General features: G+C 56.0%; 1 protein-coding gene across 1 annotated transcript in view; it reads right to left on the bottom strand.

Annotated features, from left to right (window-relative positions):
- Positions 1-24007, bottom strand: part of RPTOR (regulatory associated protein of MTOR complex 1) — a 334568-nt gene that overhangs the window by 105537 nt on the left and 205024 nt on the right. The window contains 2 exon segments of the mRNA XM_030297026.1: positions 450-594; positions 1159-1259. Coding sequence (XP_030152886.1) covers positions 450-594; positions 1159-1259 — 246 coding nt within the window.

Genomic DNA, 24007 nt, shown 5'->3' with positions numbered 1-24007 from the left:
GGTCGGTTGAGCGCCCGACTTCGGCTCAGGTCACGAATCCAACAGCTTTAATCCGATGGAACAGTGTGGGACACACTTCCTAAGCCCAGCTGGCATTTTCTTTTCTCGATACCGGTCTCTGCGGAGTCAGAAGCCTGTGTGCGGGCCTCTCCTGCCCCGGGTGGCCGGATCGTAAGGCCCCTGGAGCCGCTGGTCCCGCTCAGTTGTGAGAGACACCCCAAGGCGCCTGCACCTCTGAACTCTGAGGGGACCCACGTGTCCTGTGCGCGGGGAGCTTTAGGCAGGACTTTGCCAGCTGTTAGCACCGCCTGGGTCTCCGAGCTTGGTGGCAAGTCTTCCTATTTTGTCTCACGTAATTCCATTAAACTTGTCCCACAGCAGAAATGGACAGAAACCAAGCCACTGAGAGAACGTCACACTGTCTGGCACTGTCGGCCGGGGACACTTACCACATCGCGTGCATGTACGTGGGGGGCAGGCGTGGGCTGCTGACGGGAGTGCAGTTGTAGGACCTCATGATCCTTTCCGCCAGTAGAAAATTTCGAAACAGACTCGCCACCAACAGGTCCTGTCTGAAGAGTTTTTGGAAGAGATCTGGGGGCAGATAAAACATACAAAGGTACCTTTGGTGACTCACGTCCAGCATTGAAAGTCAAAGACACAGATTTACTTCTAAAAGAATTTTTTACAAGCAAGCTGGGACTCATACGCACATTTCCTGTTGGCAAAATGCACACACAGATATACTCACACAGATGCAAACACCAAACCCTAGGGAGTCAGTACAGAAAAAATGCAGACAAGTCTTATCAGAACACTTCTGGTTTTAAGAAATACGGGCCGTGCCAATTTTTATGAAGAAAGGTGAGCCCTGAGTCTGCTTAGAAGATAACACGGTAACGTCGGAGCAAGCGCTCACGTGGAGCTCGCTGTCTGCCACTGGTCTTGGTGCCTGATGCGCTGTGGCTCACGGAAACCCCCAGCGGCTCTCGCTGCCCCCCCCCCCCCCCCAGCTTTCCTCCCCGACAAGATCTCGCTGCTTCCGTCTCGCTTCCCTTATTCCATGGGCCAGTGTCTCCCACCAGGCGGCTGCCCTCCCCGGCCGGCCCCACGCAGCCCGGGCCCGGCCGCCTCCCTGCCCTGCCCACGCCGCCTCACCCCGAGGCAGCACGTTCCAGGCGATGGTGTCTGTGATGGCAGTGAAGATCCAGTTCAGCTCTCCCAGAGGGGTCCTCCGGTCATTCAGCCGGCCGGGGATCCTAGGAGACACGGGGTGCTTTCATTAGTGACTACCCAGAGAGTCCTGGCTCCTGAAGAGGGGCGCGGGGAGGAGATGTGGGGAGAAGGGGGGAGACGCAACACTGCAGGCAGAGGCGGGGGAGGCCGGCCCCGCCCGTGATGTGGAGACCCGCGCACTCCGGCCTCTGTCTTCACTGTCCTCCCCTCCACGGCTACACAAAGCAGCCCCTTGGGGTCCCCCGATGCGTGGGCCGGACCCAGCGGCTACACACACCAGTCTCGTGGTTTCCATGGCCGATCTCCTGCCCCCACAGGCCAGCCAGGGCATCTGCTACAGGGGAGCCCGTGCCTCGTTCTTCCTTTCTGCACCTCCCTGCGCCCCGGAGCCCTGTGGCTCCAGGCCGTGGAAGTGCACTTTCGACCCGAGGGCTGGGGGAGAAAGCCCGTCTTCTGAGGTCAGCTTCCCTTCCGTTCGCCCGTCACATATCTGAGCGCCTACTCTGGGGCCAGGTGCTGGTCTAGCACCCCGCTGTCTAGGACCCGCAGACACGCTGCGGCTGAAGTGTGCAAGGAACGGGCACTTGAGGAAGTAGCGAGCTTGAATGTCTTGCCACGGGTTCGCTCTTTTGAACGCACTCAGAGTTCTCCAAACTGCAAGGTGAGAGGGCACGTCCCCAGGACGGCCCTCACCTCCGACACGTCAGACGCCAGCTGCAAGTTCCAAGGGTCCCCGAACCACCCAGTTTGGAGGACTCACCAGGAGGAGTCGCGCGAGTCAGTGAACGCGGTCACACTTGCGGTTCCGTTTATTAGAAACACAGAGACTCAAGTCAGTCGAGGGACGGCGGGGGCAGAGTCCAGGAGAAGTGCCAAACGCGGGGCCTCCGTGTCGCCTCCTGGCATCCACATGTGACAACGTGCACAGAGCTCTGCCAGCCGGGGGGCCCTGGGGCCTTGGTGTCCACCTGGGAGAACTGCTTGGCCAACCGCGGCCCATGAGCTTGACCTCAGCCTCCAGGTGGATGGACACCACACTCAAACCCCAGCCCAAATCACGTGGTTGCCCTCTGGGGACGGAGGGGGTGCCTCCCCCCTCCCCGCCCCTGCTGAGAGGACTGGGTGTGGCTGGCACCCGCCCCAAGCAGTGATGTTCCTGTCTGAAATGGCACCGGCCCTCTCCTTGCGCAAGGCCTGGTTCTTCACCACACAAACATCCACCTGTTTAACGTCCACGACAAGCCTATTCGGGCCGAGACTTCGGGTTTTTGGATTCATACGTTGTCTTGGGTGCAGTGCCTTCACGAGACTAAAACCCCACAGGTGCGTCCGTCGGAGGCCAGGCTGGGTCACACGCACAGGCCTTCCAGCAAGGTGGCCGAGGGGCGTGTTGCCTGCCTTAACCCCCTTTGAAGGACGGGAAGAAAATACCCGACCTGGACGGCAGGAATCAGGCACGCACCAGCCGGCACAGGCCGTCCTGGGGGTGGAGCCGGCACCGCCCGTCGGGAAAGGACAGACCTGAGAAGGCGGGGGACGCCTGCATCCTTCACATCGGCGAGTCTGCTTCCAGAAAGCAACCCTAAACTGGACATGAGGAATGGGGACACACGACGCGCGGCGTATGTACAGGCGAAAAGTCAGAACCGAGGCACGTCACCAGAACAGGAGGAACGAGTCGGTTAGGGAACAACCCCGTGGAATTACTTCAAGCCCTTAGACCGCCGCTTATAAGTGTTTCAACGATTTGGGAAAACGCACGCTTTCTAACACCGAGTGAGGGAGACAGATTCTGTGCAGCCATCACCACCCAGGACGCGCCGCGGGCGGGGCCAGAAGACACGGCCTCGAGGCACGACCATGGGGATGCCGCTGTCGTCTCACGTGGGCGCGCAGTCGGCATCTGCTGCACGGGGCGTACCCCGCTAGAGCGATGGGGAGCAAACCAAGCCCCGGTTCCTTCGTCTCCCCACCCCCCGCCCAAGCCCCTGGTGGCCGTGCTGGGGGACGGGCGGCTGCCGGGCGACAGGAAGGAACTCTTGGAAGAGTCTGACCAAGGTCTGTTTGCAAACCTGGACCCAGCGCGCCAGGGACACGAGCCAGGCCGTCTTGAATCAGGCGAGGCAGCACAGAGGTCCGATCCCCTGGGTAAAGGGACACCGCACCCCAGGAGCACGGAGCTGCTGAGATTTCCGCCATGGTGGGTGCGTGGCTAGGCCGCTGGGATGACAGAGGCCAACCCTTGTCAGGCTACGGTCAGTGTGTATTTGGGGGCTTAAAAAATCCTCATCTTGTGACAATCACCAGCAGATAAACGCAAAAGCAGCCTCCCGCTACCGTCTGGAAACTCCATGGGTCCTGTTCACTGAGCTCATCGTGAAGCCAGAGACAAAGCCGCCTGCCGACCAATGGAGACAGACCCACGCATCGTTCAAACCGACCCACCCGCCCATCGGTCCCAGACGCCTCTGCACACGGCAGGCTGGGATGGGTACTGGGGAGGGCAGAGTGGAACGAACCAACTTCCCCCACTTGTCGGGTCACTTCAGGGCGCCTGGTGGCTCAGTCCGTTGGGCATCCAGCTTCAGCTCAGGTCACGATCTCATGGTTCCCGAGTTCGAGCCCCGCGTCGGGCTTGCTGCTGTCAGCCCAGAGCTCAGTTTGGATCCTCTGTCTCCCACCCTCTCTCTCTCTCTCAAAAACTAACAAACATTAAAAAGAATTAAATCGCTTCAGAAACCTTTTGTCTCTGTTTTCCTTTCCGTATCAGATCCTAAAGAACGTCAGAGCCCAGCGTATGCTGGAGGCCACCTGGACCCCAGACGGCTCACACGGGGCCACGGAAGGGACGGAGCAGCACGGAAGGTCAAACCCAAGACCACACTTCATTACAGAGCTCCTCCGAACCCCCAAAGGGTTTCATTGACAATCAAGGTAGTTCTTTCAAAATTTAAATCCACAGTGTTAATCAAGGCTAGCTTTTGTGAGAAAAGCATAAAAAGCTGCAGTTTAGGAACAGATCATTGAGTTGGGAGAAGAGAAAGCCCAGATTCGAGTCCCAGCTGGGCTGCATCTGGGTAACTTCTGGCATCTGTGTCTCCGCTTGGAGTCACTGAGGCTAACCTTACGTGCAAACCAGAGTCTAGAGTCAGACGGGCAGCACCTGAGAGGAAGACACAGCAGACGGCCACAGTGATGGCCCTGAAGAGTGCGGGCCACCGCCCCAAACCCTTCGTTACCGCCACTGCTGTCGCCAGATACCCCGATCTCCCCCAATACCTGGGATCACCTACAGCTTTCCGATCCTTGACCTCAATACCCAGGCCATCACTGGCGACCTCCAGCCCCAGCCCTGGTAATACAGTAACTGCTCGTCAGGATCCACACCCCCATTCTCATGAGGGACGAGAGGGTCTTCCCCCCTGGACCACACTCTCCCTCACTGACGCCTGTCTGCTACCCTCTGCCATCTCTGCAATCAGTACAACGGTCCCCGCACGGGGGACACGTCACCTAGCCTCTGACACGGCCCCATCCTAGGCGTCATCTTCTGGCCCACCCAGACCCCGGACCTGGTAGAGACGGTGTGGGCCGTGTTCCCATGCGGCCCCGGCTGCCCCGATGACGAGGAAAGCGTACAAGTCCATGCGGTCCTGCTGAGGAGGTGGGCTCCCGGCGTGCACTGTGACACCTCCCCGCCCCTGTCCTTCCCTGTCCCCTGGCCTCCGCTCCCAGTGGCCTGTGCCGAACACCGGAAGGCTCCTTCTGTTGTCCAGAGGAGAACAAAATAACATAGAAGTTCACGCCCCACGAGACCCACCAATTGGGCAGGGCACTCTGTCCTGGTCTGTGTCTGTCCGTCTGCCTCCTTCCCTAACCTTTGCTCACCTGTCTTCACGGCTCACCTCCAGGACTACCGCCATCTCTCCCCGTGTTGTGTCCCCACGTCGGGGCCCACGCAGATGCTTTCACCAAAGGTCAAAACCTCAGAGGCACAGCTCACCTGCTCTCCAACCGCTCATGTCTCTGAGCTTCTGCAAGACACTGCTTTTGTCTGCCTTTTGCTGCTGAACCGCTTCGCTGGACCTCAGCTCTTCCGCTGCAGTTCACGCCACGCAGGGCGATGGCCCGTGGCGTGTCTTTGTCGATGACTCTGTGGCTACTCTGCTCCAACAGACCTCACGGGCAACGCGGGAGGGCACCGCCCCCCTGGTGGCGCGGGTGGGGCTGGCGGCTCCCGGCCTCCTGGCTGCCCCCGCCTCCCGAGACAGATGGCCTCTGTGAGGCCGCGGGCAAGCGAGGGCAAGAGCACGGCCCTGTGCAGTCAGGTGGAACATTCCCACTTGGCTTCAGAACCACCCATGATCGCCACCTTGACACACTGAACTTTGAACTAGCTCCCAGTCCCTTCTCCCCCCACCCTGTTGGGCAGGTCCATTACCTCGCAGTCTGAAAAAACACGGAGCTCTTTCTGCCTCGGTTCACCTGCTCAGCCTGCCCCCCCCCCCCCCCCGAACGGCCTCCCTGTCCTCTGGGCATCAGGTCCCCCGGTTCCATCTTTACAAGCAGAGCTCCACCGTCACTGTCCATGGTGACGCTCCTGTCCCGACGGCCTCGGCTGAGCCCCTCTGTGGCTGCCCTCCCGTTTCTGTCGTTTGCTAGTGACTCCCCTTTTCATCTATTCCCCACTGCTCAGTGCATGCTCCTTACAAGCAGATGATAAATTCCCTTCCCTCGATACAAATCAATCACCTGACGGCCGCTGGCGGAGTGCCAGCATGACCCCGATGGCCCACGACTGTGACTCACGTTACCTCCACCTTTGTAAAAGGACCCCGCCCACAGCGGCGGCTCAGAGAAGCCCTCGCGGACGCGAGGAAGCCTGGCTGCTGGGCAGAGAGGAGGGCGGCACCCGGCACCCAGGGCCCGTGTCGGCTGTCAGGATGGAGTCTCCCAGCTGAGGGCTGAGCGCGGCGGGGGTACAGGGCCCGCTCTTCCCCGGTCCTCGGCGCCTCCACGGGATGACCTGTGCCCTACCGCTCGGTGCGGGGCCGGCGGAGACCCCACCCGGTGGGCACACGGCCGACCTCCTTCCCCGCCCCTCCCCCCGCCTCTCCCCATAGACTGTGTCCCCTGTTGTAGTGTCTGCACCCCACAACCAAGCAGCGTGGGGCGTGGGGGAGATTTTGTGTCTCGCTTTTATATTTACTCTTCTCAGGCTGCTTTCTGTTTCTCTCAAGCTTTCTCCTTCACTAAACAGGCCACAGTCCAGCTACATGGAACTTGCCGTTTTCAAAGAGTCCATGTGCCCCCAAACCTGTGCAGACCACCCTCACGCAGTCCTTAAGCCCGTCTGCTCACGGAGGACATCCCGGGGGCCCCTCCCGTCCTGGGGCTCCCCCGAGGCCCACTGGTTGCTGCCGCGACCCCACAGACGCCTCCGCTGGACACGGGGGCTGCAGCCCAGCCTGTCCTCACCCAGCGCTGAGCACAGACGGCTGATCTGTACCAGGTGCCCTTTGCATATCTGACGAGCGAAGGAATGAATCCTCCTGAGGGATCACAAGCCCTGTGTAAGTAAAATGTTGAGCGAACAACTACAGTTTCTAAGAGAACGAAGCAAACTCACTGAAAACCGTCCGGTGATACACAGATAACACAAATCCTTCCCAATCCCGTCGTGGAGGGACCGCAAGTTACACATTCCTGTCTTTACGCACAAGATCGAGTAATTTTAAAGACGCCGAAATAACACTACATAAAGGGATGCTCCGTTTTTGTTAAAAACACCCACAGAAACACCTAGAAAGTAAGTCTGGAAGGGCAGGCGTGCACCAGGGTAGTAACAGTGACTTATCTTGGTATGGTGAGGGTTATAAATGACTCAAGTTCTCCTGCTTCTCTGTATTTAATAATATATCTATGCTGAAAACATACTACTGCATAATAAGGAAAAACCAAACCTTTTTTTTCTTTAGGAAGAGGAAGGCCACAGCAAGTCTTCCTGAAAAGGGAGGTATTTGAAAACTGCATTATTTACTGACTTTATATCATTTCATATTCAACTAAAATATAGCAAGATACACCTTTCCTTCATCTACTTTAAACGCCTCCATGGAAATGATAGTGTAAAGAAAAAAAAGGAAAAAAGGAAGACGAGGGGTCCCCACTGGCCCCTACACAGTGACCTCCAAGCATCTGTCTCTGACTTCTTCATTGTAAGATGTATCTGCTTGTAAAACACACCCTCAGAGAAGCCCCTTGAATCACTATGACCAGGCTACTCAAAAGAGAACTTCACTCTGTACTGTATTTATCACAACCAGAGATGTTTGATGCCATCTGCTGAATTCATGGGATGAAAATAAAAAAGAAAGAAACAACAACAAACTCCACGGCATCGGGAAGTCAATTTTAAAAGGCTTAAACAAATGGGGAGGTATACTATGCTCATGGATCGGAAGCGTCAGGGTAGTGCGGACGGTGTTTCTTGCATTGATGTGCACATTCGGTGCAATCACAGTAACAGTCTCAGCAGGCTGGCTGGAAACCGATGAGCTGTTTCTAAAATTTACATGGAAATGCAAGGAGTTAGAACAGCAAAACCATTTAGAAAAGGAACAGATTTACAATAAAGCTACAAGAATCATGGCACTGGCATAAATATCAATGTAACAGGACAGGGCAAAAGAATTCCACAATTACAGTCAAATGCTTTTGGTCAAAGGCATTTTTTCAATGGGGAAAAGACAGCCTTTCTACAACGGTGCTGAAACATCTAGAACCGGAAATCCATATGGAAAAAAATGACCCTTGACTCTCACTGCTCACCACGTGCAAAAATTAACCTGAAATGGACCACAAACTTAGACATAAAAGTTAAAACCATAGGGGCGCCTGGCTGGCTCAGTTGGTGGAGCGTGCAATTCTTGATCTCAGGATTTTCAGTTTGAGCCCCATGCCGGGTGTGGAGATTACGAAAAAAACAAAAAAACAAAGCCTGTTTTGTTTTGTTTTTTTAAAGTTACAACTGTAAAAGTTTTAGAAAAAAAATAGGAGAAAATCGTCACAACCCTGGGCCAGGCACGGTTTTGTTAGGCGCAACATAGAAAGTATAAATTGTAAAAGAAAAAAACTATTAAATCAGATTTCATCAAAATGAAATGTTTCTGGTCTCAGAAGACTGTTGTGAAAATGGAAACCCAAGTCAGATGGACCAGAGACAGCAACCTGACGACGACTCATCTAACACATATAAAGGGCTCTTGAAGATAAACAACACAATTAAAAAATGGGAGACATAAACATATGTTTTATTAAACAATATAAATGAACGGCCACAGCGCGTGTTCGGCTTCATTAGGCAAATGCAGATTAAAATCACGAGGACACAGTGCCACACATCCAGCAGAACAGCTAAAGTTGAGAGACGAGGTTGGTTCACAACCAAGTGTTGTTCTGAACGTAGAGCGGCTGGCACACTCACACGTTACTGGTGGGAACGAGATCACTGTGGAAAACGGCTGAGAAGTTTCTGATTCAGGCCAAACGTACACCTGCCAGACGACCCAGCCATTCTACCCTTCTGCCCTTGTCCCGGGGAAGCGAACACATAGTGACACACACACACTAGTACGTGAGTATCTCTGGCGGGTCTGCTCATTGCCACCAACGCGGAGAGACCCAGATTTCCATCAACAGGAGAACGGATCGAGACTGTGATACGCGCAGTGGAGTACTACTCGCAACAAGAAGGGAGTGAACTGCTGATTCGCTCGGCACGGGTAAATCTCAAAGGCACCACACTGAGAGGAAGAGGCCAGACACAAAAGAATACGTTACAATTTTCTATTTACACGACGCTCTAGGAAAGACAAACCTAAGGAACGACACGACAAAGCCGATCAGTGTTTGCCTGGGTTTGGGAGTGGGGTGGGGATTCACCGGAACAAGGTACAAGGGAAATTCTGGGCTATGTTTTGAGTGAAGGGGGTTGCACAGGTGTATAAACCTGCCAAAACGCATCAAACTGTACAAAGTGAGTTCGCCTTATTGAATGTAAGCTGCCGTTCAACAATGATGATTTTAAAGTGAAAAATCAAATGAAGGGGAAAACTAGGGCATTTCAAACAATAAGAACAGAATTTTTCACCCGCAAACCTGCTGCAAAGGGAGTTCTTTCGGGAAAGAGAAGTGATCTCAGAACGATGCTCTGAGACGCAGGAAGGAGTGGAGGCCAACGCAAGGTGTAAGCACAGCTGAGCATTAACTACTGAATATTAGGATGGAGATACTTACGGAGATAAGAACGTACAGAGAAAATATGTGACGATACCTGTGCCCGTGTAAGTGGACTTAATGTGCTCTCATGTCCTTGTGTTGTCTGGGAACTGGTAAAAGCACTAACCAACGTTCAACTTTAATAAGCTGGGGGCCCCCAAGGCTATGGTCTGAGGCCAAATGCAGCCAGTAGCCCGTTCTTTTTGCTTTTGTTTTTGTTTTTGCTCTGGCCCATGAACTGATAACGTTCTTTACGATTTCAAGTTGACACTAAGAATACAAGACAGAGACATTGTGTCTTGCGAAGCCTGACGTGTGCATTATTTAGCCCCTTACAGAAAACACACCGAGGCCACTGCTCTGGAAAGGAAAAGAACGTAGAGTCAATAAGGTGATAGAAGGGGAGAAAGGAGTAGTAAAATTGCTAGATCAATCCAAAAGAGGACAATAGACGAGGAGAAAGGAAGATAGAAAAAGAAGGAATGGAAACGAGCGTGTGGGTAGCTCAGCTGGTTGAGCATCTGACTCTTGATTTCGGTTCAGGTCGCGATCTTAGGGTTGTGAGACTGAGCCCCACATTGGGTTCTGCAGCTGGCAGCGTGAAGCCTGCTTGGGATTCTCTCCCTCTCTCTCTCTGCCCTCCCCCTGCCTGCACTCATGCACACACTCTCTCTCAAAAAAAAAAAAGAAAAAAAATGGAGGAAGACAAAATGAACAGATTTCAATCCAAACATGTCAATTATTACACTAACTATAAAAAGACTAGATACTTCAATTGAAGTCAATGATTTTCAGACTGGATTTAAAAACAAAAGTCAGCTATGTCCTAAAAAAGTGTGTGGGGGGAATACACACCTTAAATAAATATATATAAACATTCAGAAACACATATTATTAGGATACCTGCTTAAATATAGATACGGATGAGGGGCGCCTGGGTGGCTCAGTCGGTTAAGCAGCCGATTTCTGCTCAGGTCATGATCTCGCGGTCCGTGAGTTTGAGCCCCGCGTCGGGCTCTGTGCTGACAGCCCGGAGCCTGGAGCCTGTTTCAGATTCTGTGTCTCCCTCTCTCTGACCCTCCCCTGTTCATGCTCTGTCTCTCTCTATCTCAAAAATAAATAAGACGTTAAAAAAATTTTTTTAAATATAGATACGGATGAAAAACATACACTCTTGCAAACATGGATCAACTGTCCCGCAAAGTGGACTTTATGGCAAAGGCATTATTGGGAGATGGAGAGACATTTTTCAACGATAAAAGTTTCCATCCATTCCACGAGGAAGGGGGAGTCAGTTATGGCTAATTTGTCCTTCTGCAGTTCTGAAGGGCAAAGCATGCGGTCAAAAGGGGGAACAGGCTTTTAATTTAGAGTAAAATGGCCATGAATTGTCAAAATTAGTTTTTGAAGGAGAGGAGGGAGTTGAGATGCCTGTATCAGCAACTTCTCTAGGAACGCAGCAGGTTATAGGGAACCCGAACAGTGTCAGGGAACGGCAGAGCAAGGGACTACAGACGGAAAGGGACGGCCTCGGTAGCACTAAGGACAACCCAGAAGCTGGACAAGTAGAGACCACTGTGTCAAGTCTCCAGTGAACACGACAGACTTCCAGACTTGCACGCACGACCCCCAGTAAGAAATGCGTTATGCACGGTGACGCCACGTGCACTCATAGACAACCACGGGTAAATGGACACACTCATATACAAGCAAAGAACATTTGTGTCACTAGGAAAACACTGATATTTTCTCTCCATTTCTTTTTTTAACAGAGGCTGTGGCCCACCAGACTGGTTTCACCACTAATAAACCATGACCCTCAGTTTTAAAAAACACTGACTTCATGAAGCTCTTGTTAATTTCTCCAGGAGGGCATTGGCTCAGGGTTATCAAAAATGTTGATGGTCAACATAGCTCTCGAGGGACGTCAGAGATTAGAAAACCACACGATTCTACCTCTAAATAGCTGGCTGATTTTTTTTTTTTTTAACCCACACAGGCAGCTTGTTTTCTAATGATTTTTCAAACTCTGTACTGAGTCTCTAAATCAGATCGTTTATGCGTGCAGTGCTGCTACCCTCGGCCCCCTTTCGTTCTGCACTTAATAGCTCCCACAGATTAGAAAACTGCTAATCTTTACTTGGGAAGCAACTGGCAGTGATGAAAAATGTATTTTCAGATTCCAGAGGAAAAGGAGTGATGGTTTCCGTGGCTCAGTGCTGAGCAGGAGTTAATACAACACTGGAGATGATCTACCTTTCACTGAATTTATTACAGAATGATAAACTACCGCCCATCCCTGGAGCAACCAACAACAGCACCAAGTACCGGGACGCGTCCCTCTGGAGGCTGCAGACAAAAATCAAAGGGAGACATGGGATCAAAGGAGGAAAAAAGCAGTTTCCCATTTGCTTATTCAACATGTTTATCTCACACAATGAAAACAGATTGTTTTTTATTAAGCAGTGCAGATTCCAAAACCCATAAGAAATAAACCTGAGCCTAAGTTTATTTTTGAAGCATTTCTGGAAAAGCTGATTTTCTTTGGACTTCCCACTGCCAAGACTGATCTTCAGAGGAACTCTTTCCTGAGAGCTACAGACGCGGGACCAGTGTCTAAGCTGAGTTCTCTGGGAAGCTGCTAAGAAGCCTGTCGTGCTCGGGAAAAGCAGCCTTTTTCTTTCTTTCTTTTTAAATTAAGGTTTTCTTTCTTTATTTTGAGAGAGAGAAAGTATGAGCACAAGCAGGGGAGGGGCAGAGAGCAGGGGTGGGGGAGGGGAGAGAATCCCAAGCAGGCTCCATGCTGTCAGTGCAGAGCCTGATCTGATGCGGGGCTTGAACCCGTAACTGTGACTTCATGACCTGACCCGAAATCAAGAGTAGGACGCTTAACTGACTGAGCCACCCGGGTGTCCCAGGAAAGGCGGCTTCTAAACTGACAGAATTCAGGGGACAGAATTCACACAAGTTCCCTCCTGATCCAGACAAATCCTAAGGAACACTTGCCTCTGAGCCAGATGAATCCTGGGGAACCCTTCCTCCCTGCTCCTAATGAATCCCAGGGAGCACTTCCCTCCTGATCCAAATGAAATCCAGGGAACGCACGCCCCTCATCCAGATGGATCCTGGGGGGCACCCTCCCCTTGAGGCACTCAGCTACTTTCTGGCTCGGTCTCTCCAGATGTCTCTTCCGGAACATGCTGAGGCATCCTCACCAGTGAGCTTCTTTGTAAAAATCTGGTCTACAGGTCTACAGAAGGGGAAAGAGAGGCGATGGGTGTGGGGTGGAGGGGTGGGCCTTGCCTCCTCAGCATGTAACACATCTGCTGTTTAACAGAGATTGCTACCAGCCTCCCCCGGTGGGTCCTTAGCTGGCCAGAACCTTTCCAGTCCACGTGGGGACTGAAACGCCAAGGTCACTCCAAGCTGGTGCTCGGAAGGACTACCGGGTGGCTCGGTCAGTTGAGCGTCTGGCTCTTGGTTTCGGCTCAGGTCATGGTCTCACAGTTTGTGGGTTCAAGCCCCACATTGGGCTCTGCATCTGGCAGCGTAGAGCCTGCTTGGGATTCTCCCTCTCTCCCTCTCTCTCTTTCCCTGTCTCTCTCTGTCCCTCCCCGGCTCAAGCTGTGTCTGTCTCTCTCAAAATAAATAAATGTAAAAAAAAAAAAAAAAATTTTTTTTTTTTTTAAATTCTGTCTCTTTCTGTTTGTTAAACAAATAAAAGTCTCCAACACACGATCCAGTTGTGTTTGTTGTTCTTGGAACTTCTAGGCCGTTTTCCTCTCAGGTTTCCTGGCAGAGGTGTTCCAGCTCCTCCCCCTCCCCCTCCCCCTTCCCCTCCCCCTTCCAGGAACCTGTGCCCCGGCCGAGCTGACCGGTCACTTCTTCCACACGACAGACACCCCCTCATTTCATTTTGACCATGTCTAATCTGCCCTCGGAGACCAGAAACCTTGACACATACAACTCGTGCCACCTCCTTAATAAGACCTTTCCTGATCTGTCCCTAACCAAACCGAACCTTTCCTGCCTCTGAAACACCTGCACATGAACCTGTGGGACATTAGGCAATTCTTCAACATTATGCGCAGTCCAGAGACAAGGGACAGACCTGGGTGTATTCGTCAGGCTCTGCCACTTGTAGCTGTGTGACTGCCGGCCGGTTACTTGACCTCCCTGAGACTCTGTCTCCTGCTCTATACCGCCTACCTCTACGGTGAGACGGAAAAGTGGAATGAATTAACACATGACAAGTTAGCACAGACCCTGGAACACAGCAAGTGCCCAGGAAATACAGCTGCTCCCTATATATTTATCACAAAAAATCCCAGAAGTTTTAAAGTAAATTAAATCCAAGATGTTGGAACTGCCCCAATAAACTGAACTCCCAAGATTAATATAAAGAAACACGGTAATTTTACGAACGTGCCACATGTTCATGTTTGGGACTTAAAGGTGGCCTCAGAGAGAATATTTGCACTTCCTGTATCTGAGAAGAGCTTACACGTGAGGCCTACGTGCGACGAGGAGACAAAGACCCAGAGAAAGCACAGGGGAAAGGCTCTGACACGACTCTGGGGAGGCACACAGTGGCCAGTGGGCACAGGAGACGATGCTCGCCGTGACGAGCCCCCAGTGAGACACCTGTCACAACCACCGCGTCACGCCTACGACCATGGTGACGGTTGCGGGCCAATGGCGATGAACGCGGCGGGGACAGTCGCGTGCTGATGGGGACGCAGGTGGTACAGCCGCTCCGGGAGACGGCGTGGCAATTTCTCAGAAGTTAAACACGAAGGCACCGTGCGCCCCGACCAACACGCATGTGCACACGAAGGCTGGCACCGGGCACTCGCATCAAGACCGTCCCCCGCGGCCAGTGAATGACGACGGGGACGCAGACGGACAGGCCAGTATTGGGGGGGGGGCTACTCAGCAATGAAGAGAGCAGCACGGAAGCACCCCACAACACGAATGAACTTTGGAAACATGCTAAGCGGGGAAAACAAGAAAAAAAAAACCCCGCCGGACCCAAAAGACCACGTTGTAGGATTCCATTCCTAGCAAACGTCCGGAAGAGACGAATCCACAGGGACAGAAGGACTGGTGGTGTCGGGAGCGGGGGCAGGGGTGGAATTAGCCGTGGGCGGCACGAGGGGTGTCACGAGAGCGACGGGAATCCAGCTACTGTGGTGACCCATCGAACACGTAGATGGGTCTGTAAATAATACCCAGTAAAGCTGCCGAGCAAATACAGAAGGAGCAACCCTCCAAAGCCTTTCTTGGTTATATAAACGATGCTACAGAAAACACCACTGCCCGCGTTTCACTTCCCTTGTGAAGCGTCATGCTTTCTGCACGGACTCGATGTAGAGGCAGGAGGGGACCGAACCGTTTACTGTCGTCTTCGTCCTAAATCAAACTAAATTAAAATTCTACCTTTTGGATGCAGAATTCTCTCCCTTCCCCTTCCCCTTTCGCTCCCCTAATAAATCAACGAGTTTTTTCCACTGGGAAAGCCAGTGATTTCTCGCTTCTCCCCACGTGACGGAGTGCTGTGTGGGCGGGAGGTGTGTCGTGAGCCTCGCTTCCCGTGGCCCGGCTCCCAGGGGGGCGGCTCTGACCCCGAGGGCCACTTCACTGCACTAAGACCGCCGTCTCTGAAGCTTCCGCCGGTGGCCCTGGGGCCCAGGGGCTGGCACCTGGCACCCTGCAGAAACGTGTCACACGCAGTGGCCATGTCACGACTCCTGAACGATCTGAAGACACTCACGTGTCGTCCAGAGTCTCCTCCCCTGCGGGTCCCCGAAGGTGCCCCTCGCCCGATGCGCCATTCTGCGCCCTGCCGCATCCCCAAGGCATCCCTCCTCTGGGACCCTTCTGGTTTGGGAGCAGTTACTCGGAAGAGCTGGCTCAAATCAAGCTCAGTTTACTACAACCCTGACTGTCCCCCCACGGGCTGGCGTTCTGTCGAATCGCCCCAATCCCACGCTCGTACGTGTGAGTTCTTAGGACACCGTGAGGTTAATACACGGAATTCTGCGTTCTGGTTTTGGGTCCATGAGCAAATTCTTTCACTACCTCACATAACAGTATTGCTCTTGTCTATCCGAGTTTCCGAAGGCTTCTCCATCGTTTTCCCGTACTTTCTGCAGTTGCTAGGGCGGGAGCACAGTGCTGTCACGAAGATGGGGGGGCGGTGGCTGGCGTCACATGCCGCACAGGCTCCTGCTACCTGCGGGAGGAGGAGGAGGAGGAGCCTCCCGGACGCCCCAGGTGTCCCTGCAGAAGGTCGGGCGACCGCCTTCCTCAGGGAAAAGCAGCCACGGCCCTCCCCGCGGCTCTGTGCCACCGGCTCCCTCTGCTGGACGCTGCGGTGAAGGCGGACTCAGGAGCCCTCGTCACCTGTGCTCCTCGCCCAGACCCAGCGGCCCCTCCCCTCGGAAGCCAGCCCGGCTCCCACTCCTCCTGCTCCACGGGGTGGGCCCAGGTCTCCAGATCGCGAGGGCCCCCCGCTCATTGAACCACCACCCGCTCACGGGCGTCCACTGACTGCCCACGGCACGCTGGCCTCGCAGGGGAGGAGGCCGACCTCTAGCCGGGCGTCCGACCCTCGGCTCCGAGTACGCGACCCGCGGGCTGGTGAGCCCAGGCCGTCCTTGTGAACGGTTCCACAGACGGTGCCCAGAGCTGCCCGGTCGCACGGTGACCTCTCGTGTCGAGCTGCCAGCCGGCACGGGGCAGGAGGCATCTCCTCGCAGCCACGCGGCACCCCGGAAGTGAGGCCGGGGCAATCCGGGCCCACCGCCACGCCTCGGTCGCATCTGACACAGCGATCTGGGCCCGGCTCCGAGAGGCGGCTGGAGCGGGGTGGGTGCGTTCTGAGCACTGACCCTGTGAAACCCTCTTTCCGAGCTCAGATCGTCCGGTGCAGCTCTGAGGCTGGTGTCCTCGGGTCAGAGAGGGCAGGCACGTCCTCCACGCAGGCAACAGGGGGCAGGGACCCCGGACTCAGGGCGGATGTGGGCTCTGCCACCCACGAGTGACCCCCAGTGAGTCCCCTGTCCACCCGCCAGTGACCCTCACCGAGTCCCCTGACCACCCGCGAGTGACCCTAAGTCCCCTGTCCATCTGCGAGTGACCCTCACCGAGTCCCCTCTCCACCCGCGAGTGACCCTCACCGAGTCCCCTGTCCACCCGCGAGTGACCCTAAGTCCCCTGTCCATCTGCGAGTGACCCCCAGTAAGTCCCCATATCCCTTACTCTCGGCGTCCAGTGTCTGACCCCGTGGACTACACCCGCCAGGGTGTCTCACACATCCAGGCAGAGCAAGGCCCGCGGAGGTGTCGCTGGTTCCCAGCGGGCTGGCCGTGTGGTGCCCAGTCCTGTGTCAGGGGCGCACCTCCGGGAGAGCTGCTTAGCGCCACTGCGCCCCCCTCTGCCCGATGCCACGGCGCCAGCGGCTGCGAGAGTGGGGCCTCGAGCGGCCAGCCCTCAGAGGAAGCTGACGGGAAGATCGGGCGAGGGAAGGACGGGAGTGTGCCCGCCCGGACACGGGCAGAAACGGCCCGGGCGCTGGCTCGGGCACATTGGGCAGAAGCCCACGCCTCCCCCTCCATGCCCTCCGGCCCCACGCGGCCGTGGCGACCCGTCGGGTCACCTGCCTGGCCCGCCGTGGCCCTGGACCTTGGCCGCGAGGGCCTCCGTTAGGCACGGGCGCATGTTTTGTTCAGGATGCTGGAGGGCACAGAGGCACAGGTGGGCGGGAGGGCCTTGAAAGGCGCCACGCTGTTTTGTCCGTTTTGATGATGAGGCCAGGACGCTGGTGCCAGAGAGAAGGAAATGAGGCCCTGAGTGGCCAGTGCGGTGCCCCAGGGAGGCCTGGGGCACTGCTCACGCTCCCCCCTTGGTGGCTCGGCACAAACTCATCCCAGGGCCCGGCCTCCGTCGGGCCGGCCAATCCCAACAGACAGGGAGGCGTGACGGGGTGTGCCTGCACACAGGGGACCCGGCGTCCCCGCTTCCCCTTACTGGCCTCAGAGGGCTCTGAGCGGGAGGCCCCAGCGGCGGTGCTCCGGGGCGTGGCTGACTCACGATGCTCCGGTGGGGGCGCGGGGGGCCTGCTGCTCTCTTAGCTCACAGTGTCCCCGCGTCCCCGCCAGCGACCCCCGCTCCGCCTCCAGATTAGCTTCCAGTGAGTCATTCCTCATCCCGCCTGTGACTGGCAGGCGTTCGTGAATTATGATTTTCCACCTCCGCCAGCCGGCACGATATATTCACGTTGGAAAGAACGGTACTTTGTGAATGAAGACTGGTGTCTTTCGGTCGCTTTCCTTCCAGACACAATATACGTGCACGATTGCGACCTGATGGCCGAGAAAACTCTAATCGCGACCACCGAGCCCGCGCAGTGACCCTGCAGACCCTCTGCCCGTGGGGGCCTCGGAGGACGCTGGCTTGCAGGGTGATGGCGAGGCTCGGCGCACGGGCTCCAGGCAGCCTGCCTGGCAAACCCCTGCTCCCACCCACCCCTGTGGAGAGACCCTGAGCAGATGACCTGCCCACCCTGCGCCTCAGTTTCCCCTCCTTAGAGCGTGGGCAGCACCAGCGACTTCTTTAGAGGGTTCTAGCAAGGACTGTGAGAGTTGACACACAGAGAGCCCTTGATATGGCACCTGGCACACAGCAAGTGCTCAATAAATGCTCCCTGCTATCCTTCCCGACTCTCAGCCAGAAGGACCACGGTTGCCTTGTGTTCCCAAGCAACAGCTCCCGACATCCTCTTACACCCTCCACCCCCCCGCCCCCCCACAGGGCGCGGCCAAGACCGGGGCTCTTACACATGGAGATTGCAGCAAAGCTGACAAATCGCTCGAGGGGTCAGAGCAGAACCGCCCCCTGGATCCAGGCTTTGGCCTCAGCCTGGCGTCCGTGGGCTCGGCAGCGGCCACACGGCTGCACGTGCCCCGGGGTGGGGGGGAGCGGGGCACGACAGCTCATTGTACCCTAGACACAGGGCTGTTAGCTCCCGAAAATATGCTGCTGACACAATAGATGTTAATTATGAATAATTTTCAGTGCGCTCTGTGCCTGCAGTGATCAGAATGCTAACTCACAGCCCCGCGGGTGAGGCTCACCGTCTCCCGGGCTCCCCCATGCTTCCTGAGCGCCCTAACATTTCCAGTGTCGTTTAAGCGTTTCATTACTTGATCTCAGGGCTGAAAAATGTCCCTGAGTTTCCAGGCATGGATCTCATTGCCGCTCTCTCCGAGGACTCGGAATATAAATACGTGCCCCAGCGGCAGCATGCTTATTTATCAGGCTGCCAGGTTCACGTAGATAATTAGAAATTGGGGGTGCTCAAGGAAGGTTCGCTCTAATTTACTTCCCGACACGGCAGCTTAATGAGAAAACAAATTCCTTCCCCGGCTTTAAAGATCGCTAAGTAATTATAAGACACACACACCGCCTGGATCCTCTCTCCGCTCTTGTGTTGAGACCCCCAACAACACATGTTCTGCACACCTGACAAAGGTGGCAGGGGCTGGGAAGGGGTTAACCCTCGCTATCCAAGGGAGGCGTGTGCGGAGGAGGAGTCATGGTGGCAGCTGCTTGAAACAAACCACGTTTGTTACAGAATTACCATGCAGCAATTTGACTGACACCTGTCCATCCATCTCCCCAGGGATGGCAAAGAGGACCACGACACGACGACACAACACGGTTCAGGCTGGGTTTCTGACTCGCGGCAGCAGGAGAAGGCGCTGCCCCCGCCCCCAGGACGGTGCTAGCAAGGTTGGTCTCGGAGGTGAGGCTCACCGCCCCCACCAGCCTCCATGCCCGCCGCCTGGGGTCCTGTGACATGGGAGTCACCCGCTGTCCAGCCGGCAGGGCAGGACATCGGCTGAGCTCAGAGCCTAATAAGCTGTGGCCCTGGAGACCTCCCCTCACTCAAGCCACCCACGGAGGAAGGACAGCTTCCAGGGGACGGCAGGCGAGGGCGTGTGGGCGTGGGACACGTACGTCAGGCATGGCCACTCACCGGACCTGTGTCAGGAAGATCCTTCAGAGCAAGGGCGCCGGGAGGGAAGCAGGGGGCAGAGACGGACGCTATTCTTATTTTTTGTAGGTCATTAAATTAAGGAAACAAAACCCAGTAACTCAGGCCCGTTTTCTCCATTTCATCTCTGTGTCATGACTTGTCACTCTCGTCAGAGGGGTGTAGTGACAAGGGTCACGGTCACACTCAGAGGTGACAGGTTCTCGAGTACAGGCACTACCCCGTGGCGAGGGGAAACGAGAGAGTAAAACCGGACGCACAACGAAAGGGCTCAGAATCCTTAAAAAGCAAGATCGATGTCAAGTTCCGGCCCAGCGGACCTCACGTCTGCGTGTGGCCAGGAGTTCCACGGCCACGGCACAGTCCACGTGGCTCATGCCGTCTGCCACAACACTCTGCAGAGCCTACGACTTTGTTCAGAACGCACTGCTGACGAATGAACGAAACGGGACCAAGGGGCTGAGAAAACAGCCGACTCCTGTTTGGTGGTACGACTGTCACGAAAAGAAGTCGTCTCACCGACTGACCGGGGCCGTGATCGGGTCACCCGGTGAGCTGCACTGGACGCACACGCTGAGGGCCTCACAGCGAGGCAGGTGACGGCCACACACGTCCCACGCGGGGGCGACGGGGACGGGGTCGGCTACGCAACCACCCCAGGGAGTCCACGCCGGCCCGGGAGCCCCAGCGACGGATGCCCCCCGCCAGCTTGCGTGTGGACGTGACCCCGGGGCCCCGGAGCCCCACGGTCTCGGGAGGAGAGCCGGCCACGGGAAGTGTCGCCCAGCCGGCCGCCCGGCTCTCCGAGGCCTCGCCAGGCACCGCCCCACCAGCATCGGCAACAGTGTGTAACCGCCTTATTACGGTTTCTCACACTCCTCGGAACTCATGTGTCTGGGGAGGCCCGGGTGGTTCAGGCAGTCAAGCGTCCAGCTCTCGATTTCGGCTCAGGTCACGATCTCATGGTTTATGAGGGCTCAAGCCCTGCCTCCGGCCCTGTGCTGGCTACGCGGGGCCTGCCTGGGATTCTCTCTCTCTCTGTCAAAGTAAAGGAACTTCAAGGAAACTTAAAAAATTAAAATCTGTACGTTTGAAACATTCTGTGTCTTCTCCAAATATAAGCTACTTATAAGTGAAAACAGCACACTGACTTCGGGTCCCAGCCGAGGTTGAGGTTGGTGCACAGACGGTGTCCGTGTCCCCACGCTGCTTGGTCACGTGGTTGGGAAGGCTCACGTGGGGTGGACGTGTGTCACAGGATGCCTCCCGACAGCCCTCGACCCCCAGACAGTCTGAGGCAGGGGACGTTCCACACCCAACCCGGAGTCGGATCGATGTCTGTGAGCCGACCCGCTGACCCACCCAGGCGAGTAGGAGCGGTGAACTCACCGTCCGCTACTCCATTTTAGGAAGGTTTTGAAAAATATGACAGCCCCACCCCCCCAAATCAGCTGTCGCCCCAGGAGCATGGGGTTTTCATGCTTGGAATGCTGGAAAGAAGGAACGTGGCTGTAGGTCTCGCCCTTAGAGACCAATCTCTGGGCTTCTGTGTCAGGGTGGTGACAACAACGCTCACCCCGGGCATACTGGTGACAACTTCTCCCTAGAATGTGATGGGGAGAGCTCGTCCTCAGGCACAGTGGCCCTGTGGCACGTCGAGGCCGGCGGGAACGGCGCACGGGGGCCCGGCTGGGCTGCGGCTTCCAGAATGACCAGACTGGCCAGGGGCCTGCCCAGCCTCTGTCTGCACCACCAGGCCCGCCACAGGAGAGGCGGCCCCACGTTGTGCGTGTTCGGAAATGCCCATCTTCTGTCCGCTCCAAGACCCGGTTCTGTTTTCTGTAGTCTCTCACATCTCGATGAAAGGATTTCACCTTGTACTTGAATTAAAACACAACACAGCAAAACAGAAGCTCGCTCTGAGTCTGGACCGGTTTTCAGCTGTATGACCGTAGACCGTGTCTCTTCACGTCCCAAAGGCTCCGGGGTGGAGAGTGGAGACAGGCAGACCGCGCGAGAAAAGGCGCTCTGACAGGAGAGCACCACGTGGGGCGTGATGAGGCACTTGGCACGTCGAGGGTGAGCTCCAGGTCAAGCGTCCCATGACGGTGGGACTCGCGCACAGGAAGGGCCTCCGAATGGCCGAAGGGCACCTGACGTGTCAGAAAGTGGCGACCATGCCAGCACGTGGCCCACGCAGTGGGCAGAGGGTAGCGCAGGTGTCTCTCACCTGGCCCGGCCACAGCACGGACCATTCGTGTTCAGCATCCCACATCGCATGCTTGGTTCTAAGCCACATACAGGACAGCCATGGGCACGGACATGTCCCGCTGACGTGTGGTCGACGCCGCCTCAGGTCAGCAGCCCTGCCGGCCCCCGGCCAGGGCAGTGGCGGGAAACGGACACAGCCCCAGAGGGGGAGAGCCGTGTGGCCCCCGTAACTAAGAGCTACGATTCACGAGAAAAACCAGAGACGCTTTTCCAGGAACATTCTCTGAACGTAGAATCCAGTCCAGGGACCTGGACGGCCCCATCAAACATAAGCGTGCCAAGTTTCTGCCTAGGCTGGGAGCTGCAAACTCAAATCTGCTTATTGAAAATGCTTCTGATAGACTAAGCACCACTGGGGAAAAAAAAAATCTAAAAATTAAAACAAAAGGTTAACAGCATTTTCTTGTAAACGGAGAAACCTCTGAGGCAAAGCTGCAGAAGCTAAAAACCCGTATTTCCTCGGAAACAGGTCCGGCGGCTGTGTCTCCTGGAGCCTCACCTCCAGGTATTTCCCCGGCGCTGCGGAATCCCGAAGTCTGGAACCAGCATAAACACAGCCCAACACTCACACGCAGCCTCGCCGTGGCCAGGTGACCACGGGGTGCAGCGTCTCAGGCGGGGAGGGGCCCAGTGCGCCTCCGCTCAACCACGCGGGGTTGTGTCTGGAGGGCAATGACTCAGGCCCAAGCCCACGCACCGCGAACAGTTGCTGCAGTGGAGGCCTGGTCTGCCCTCTCCCGTCCCCGCCACGACCCCCAAACGAAGCCCCGTCCTCGACGCCCCGGGGAAAAGTGAGGTTCGCTCTGGACGCACGCAGCCTGTCCCGGTCACTCCGGACAGTGAGCTTGTCCGAAACCGGGATCACCTCTCCTCCACTGCACAGAGCTCCCCCAGAGTCACCAGCGGTAGCCACGGATCGTGACCAGGGTAGCCGCGTGAGAACACTCTCCTCCTCCAGGCTTTACCCGAAACCCAGATGATATCCAGAAACGCCGTGGCTCCCGGAAGGCGGGGCGAGGACCCGTGTTCGAGGGGCTGGGTTGGCGCCCAGGGAGAGCCGCCGTGGAGGCCGGAGGGCCGTCCTGCGAGCCTCGCCCTCAGCGCCGCGGCCGAATGCTCCGGGTCCGGGTTCCTTCCACCGCCCCCGGAGGCGCTCAGGAAGCAGCGTGGAAGGTACTGCTGGCGACACTGACGATGCTTTTCTCCTTCAATTAAAAGAAAAAGAAAAACCATACACCCAGCCTGCCCACACTTAACCGACCGTGGAGCACCCCTCGGCACAGTAGGATGGGGAGGAGAGGGGAGCACGGTGCGTGCTGGCCTCCAGAAGCACGGGGCTGCACGGATGCCCACAGCAGGCTTTCCGGGAAGGACGCCGGCGGTCACAAACCCTGACACCATGACTTCGGAAAATAATGCTCGACGAAAAATACCAAAATCTTCGTGATTAAGGGTGTTCGCTTCCACTTTTCAACCCTCATTAGCCAGCCTTCGTGAAGCGAGTGAAGCCTCCTTCCCGGGGAACAGCAGGCACGTCTCACAGAAGAAAAGCCACTTCTCCGAGTCCTGGTCTCAGTTCCTTCCGCCCCGGCTCCTCCAGCCGGGCCGCGCCTGCCGGGCCTTCCCTGAGTCACTCCGACCTGTGCTCCCCTATGGAGTTCTGACTTCCCCACGTGACATGTCAATTTTATTAACCGTACTGTCGTAGAGTAAGCTGGCTTTTGTGGGCGTGCAGATCTGAGCGGCCACCCCACAACCAGGACGCCCAACATCCCATCACCCCACATTCCCTCACACTCCTAACCCTACAACCAGCGACCCGTTCTCTGACCCGATCGTTTTGTCTTTTCCAGATGGTCACGTGAATGGAATTAGACCAGGTGTCGCCCCCCCGAGCTACTGTTTGTGACCCCACAGTGCTTCTGGGGCCACCATGTGTCACGTATGAAATGTCCCCCCATTTCCTGCTGGCTGCGCCTGCTAGACGATGCACATTCTGCTCATTCCTTCACCCCCGAGGACATTTGGTTGTTATCAGTTTGGGGCGATGACGGTAAGTCGCACAGACACTGGCATACAGGTTCCGTGCGGACAGTTTCGTTCCTACAGGACAGATGCCCGGGAATGGGGCCCCGGGCCCCGTGGGAGGCCCACCTACAG

Source organism: Lynx canadensis, chromosome E1 (assembly GCF_007474595.2).
Source record: "Lynx canadensis isolate LIC74 chromosome E1, mLynCan4.pri.v2, whole genome shotgun sequence".
NCBI classification, from domain to species: Eukaryota; Metazoa; Chordata; class Mammalia; order Carnivora; family Felidae; genus Lynx; species Lynx canadensis.
Note: the sequence above shows the minus strand (reverse complement) of the source record. Positions and strands in the feature narration are given on the sequence as shown.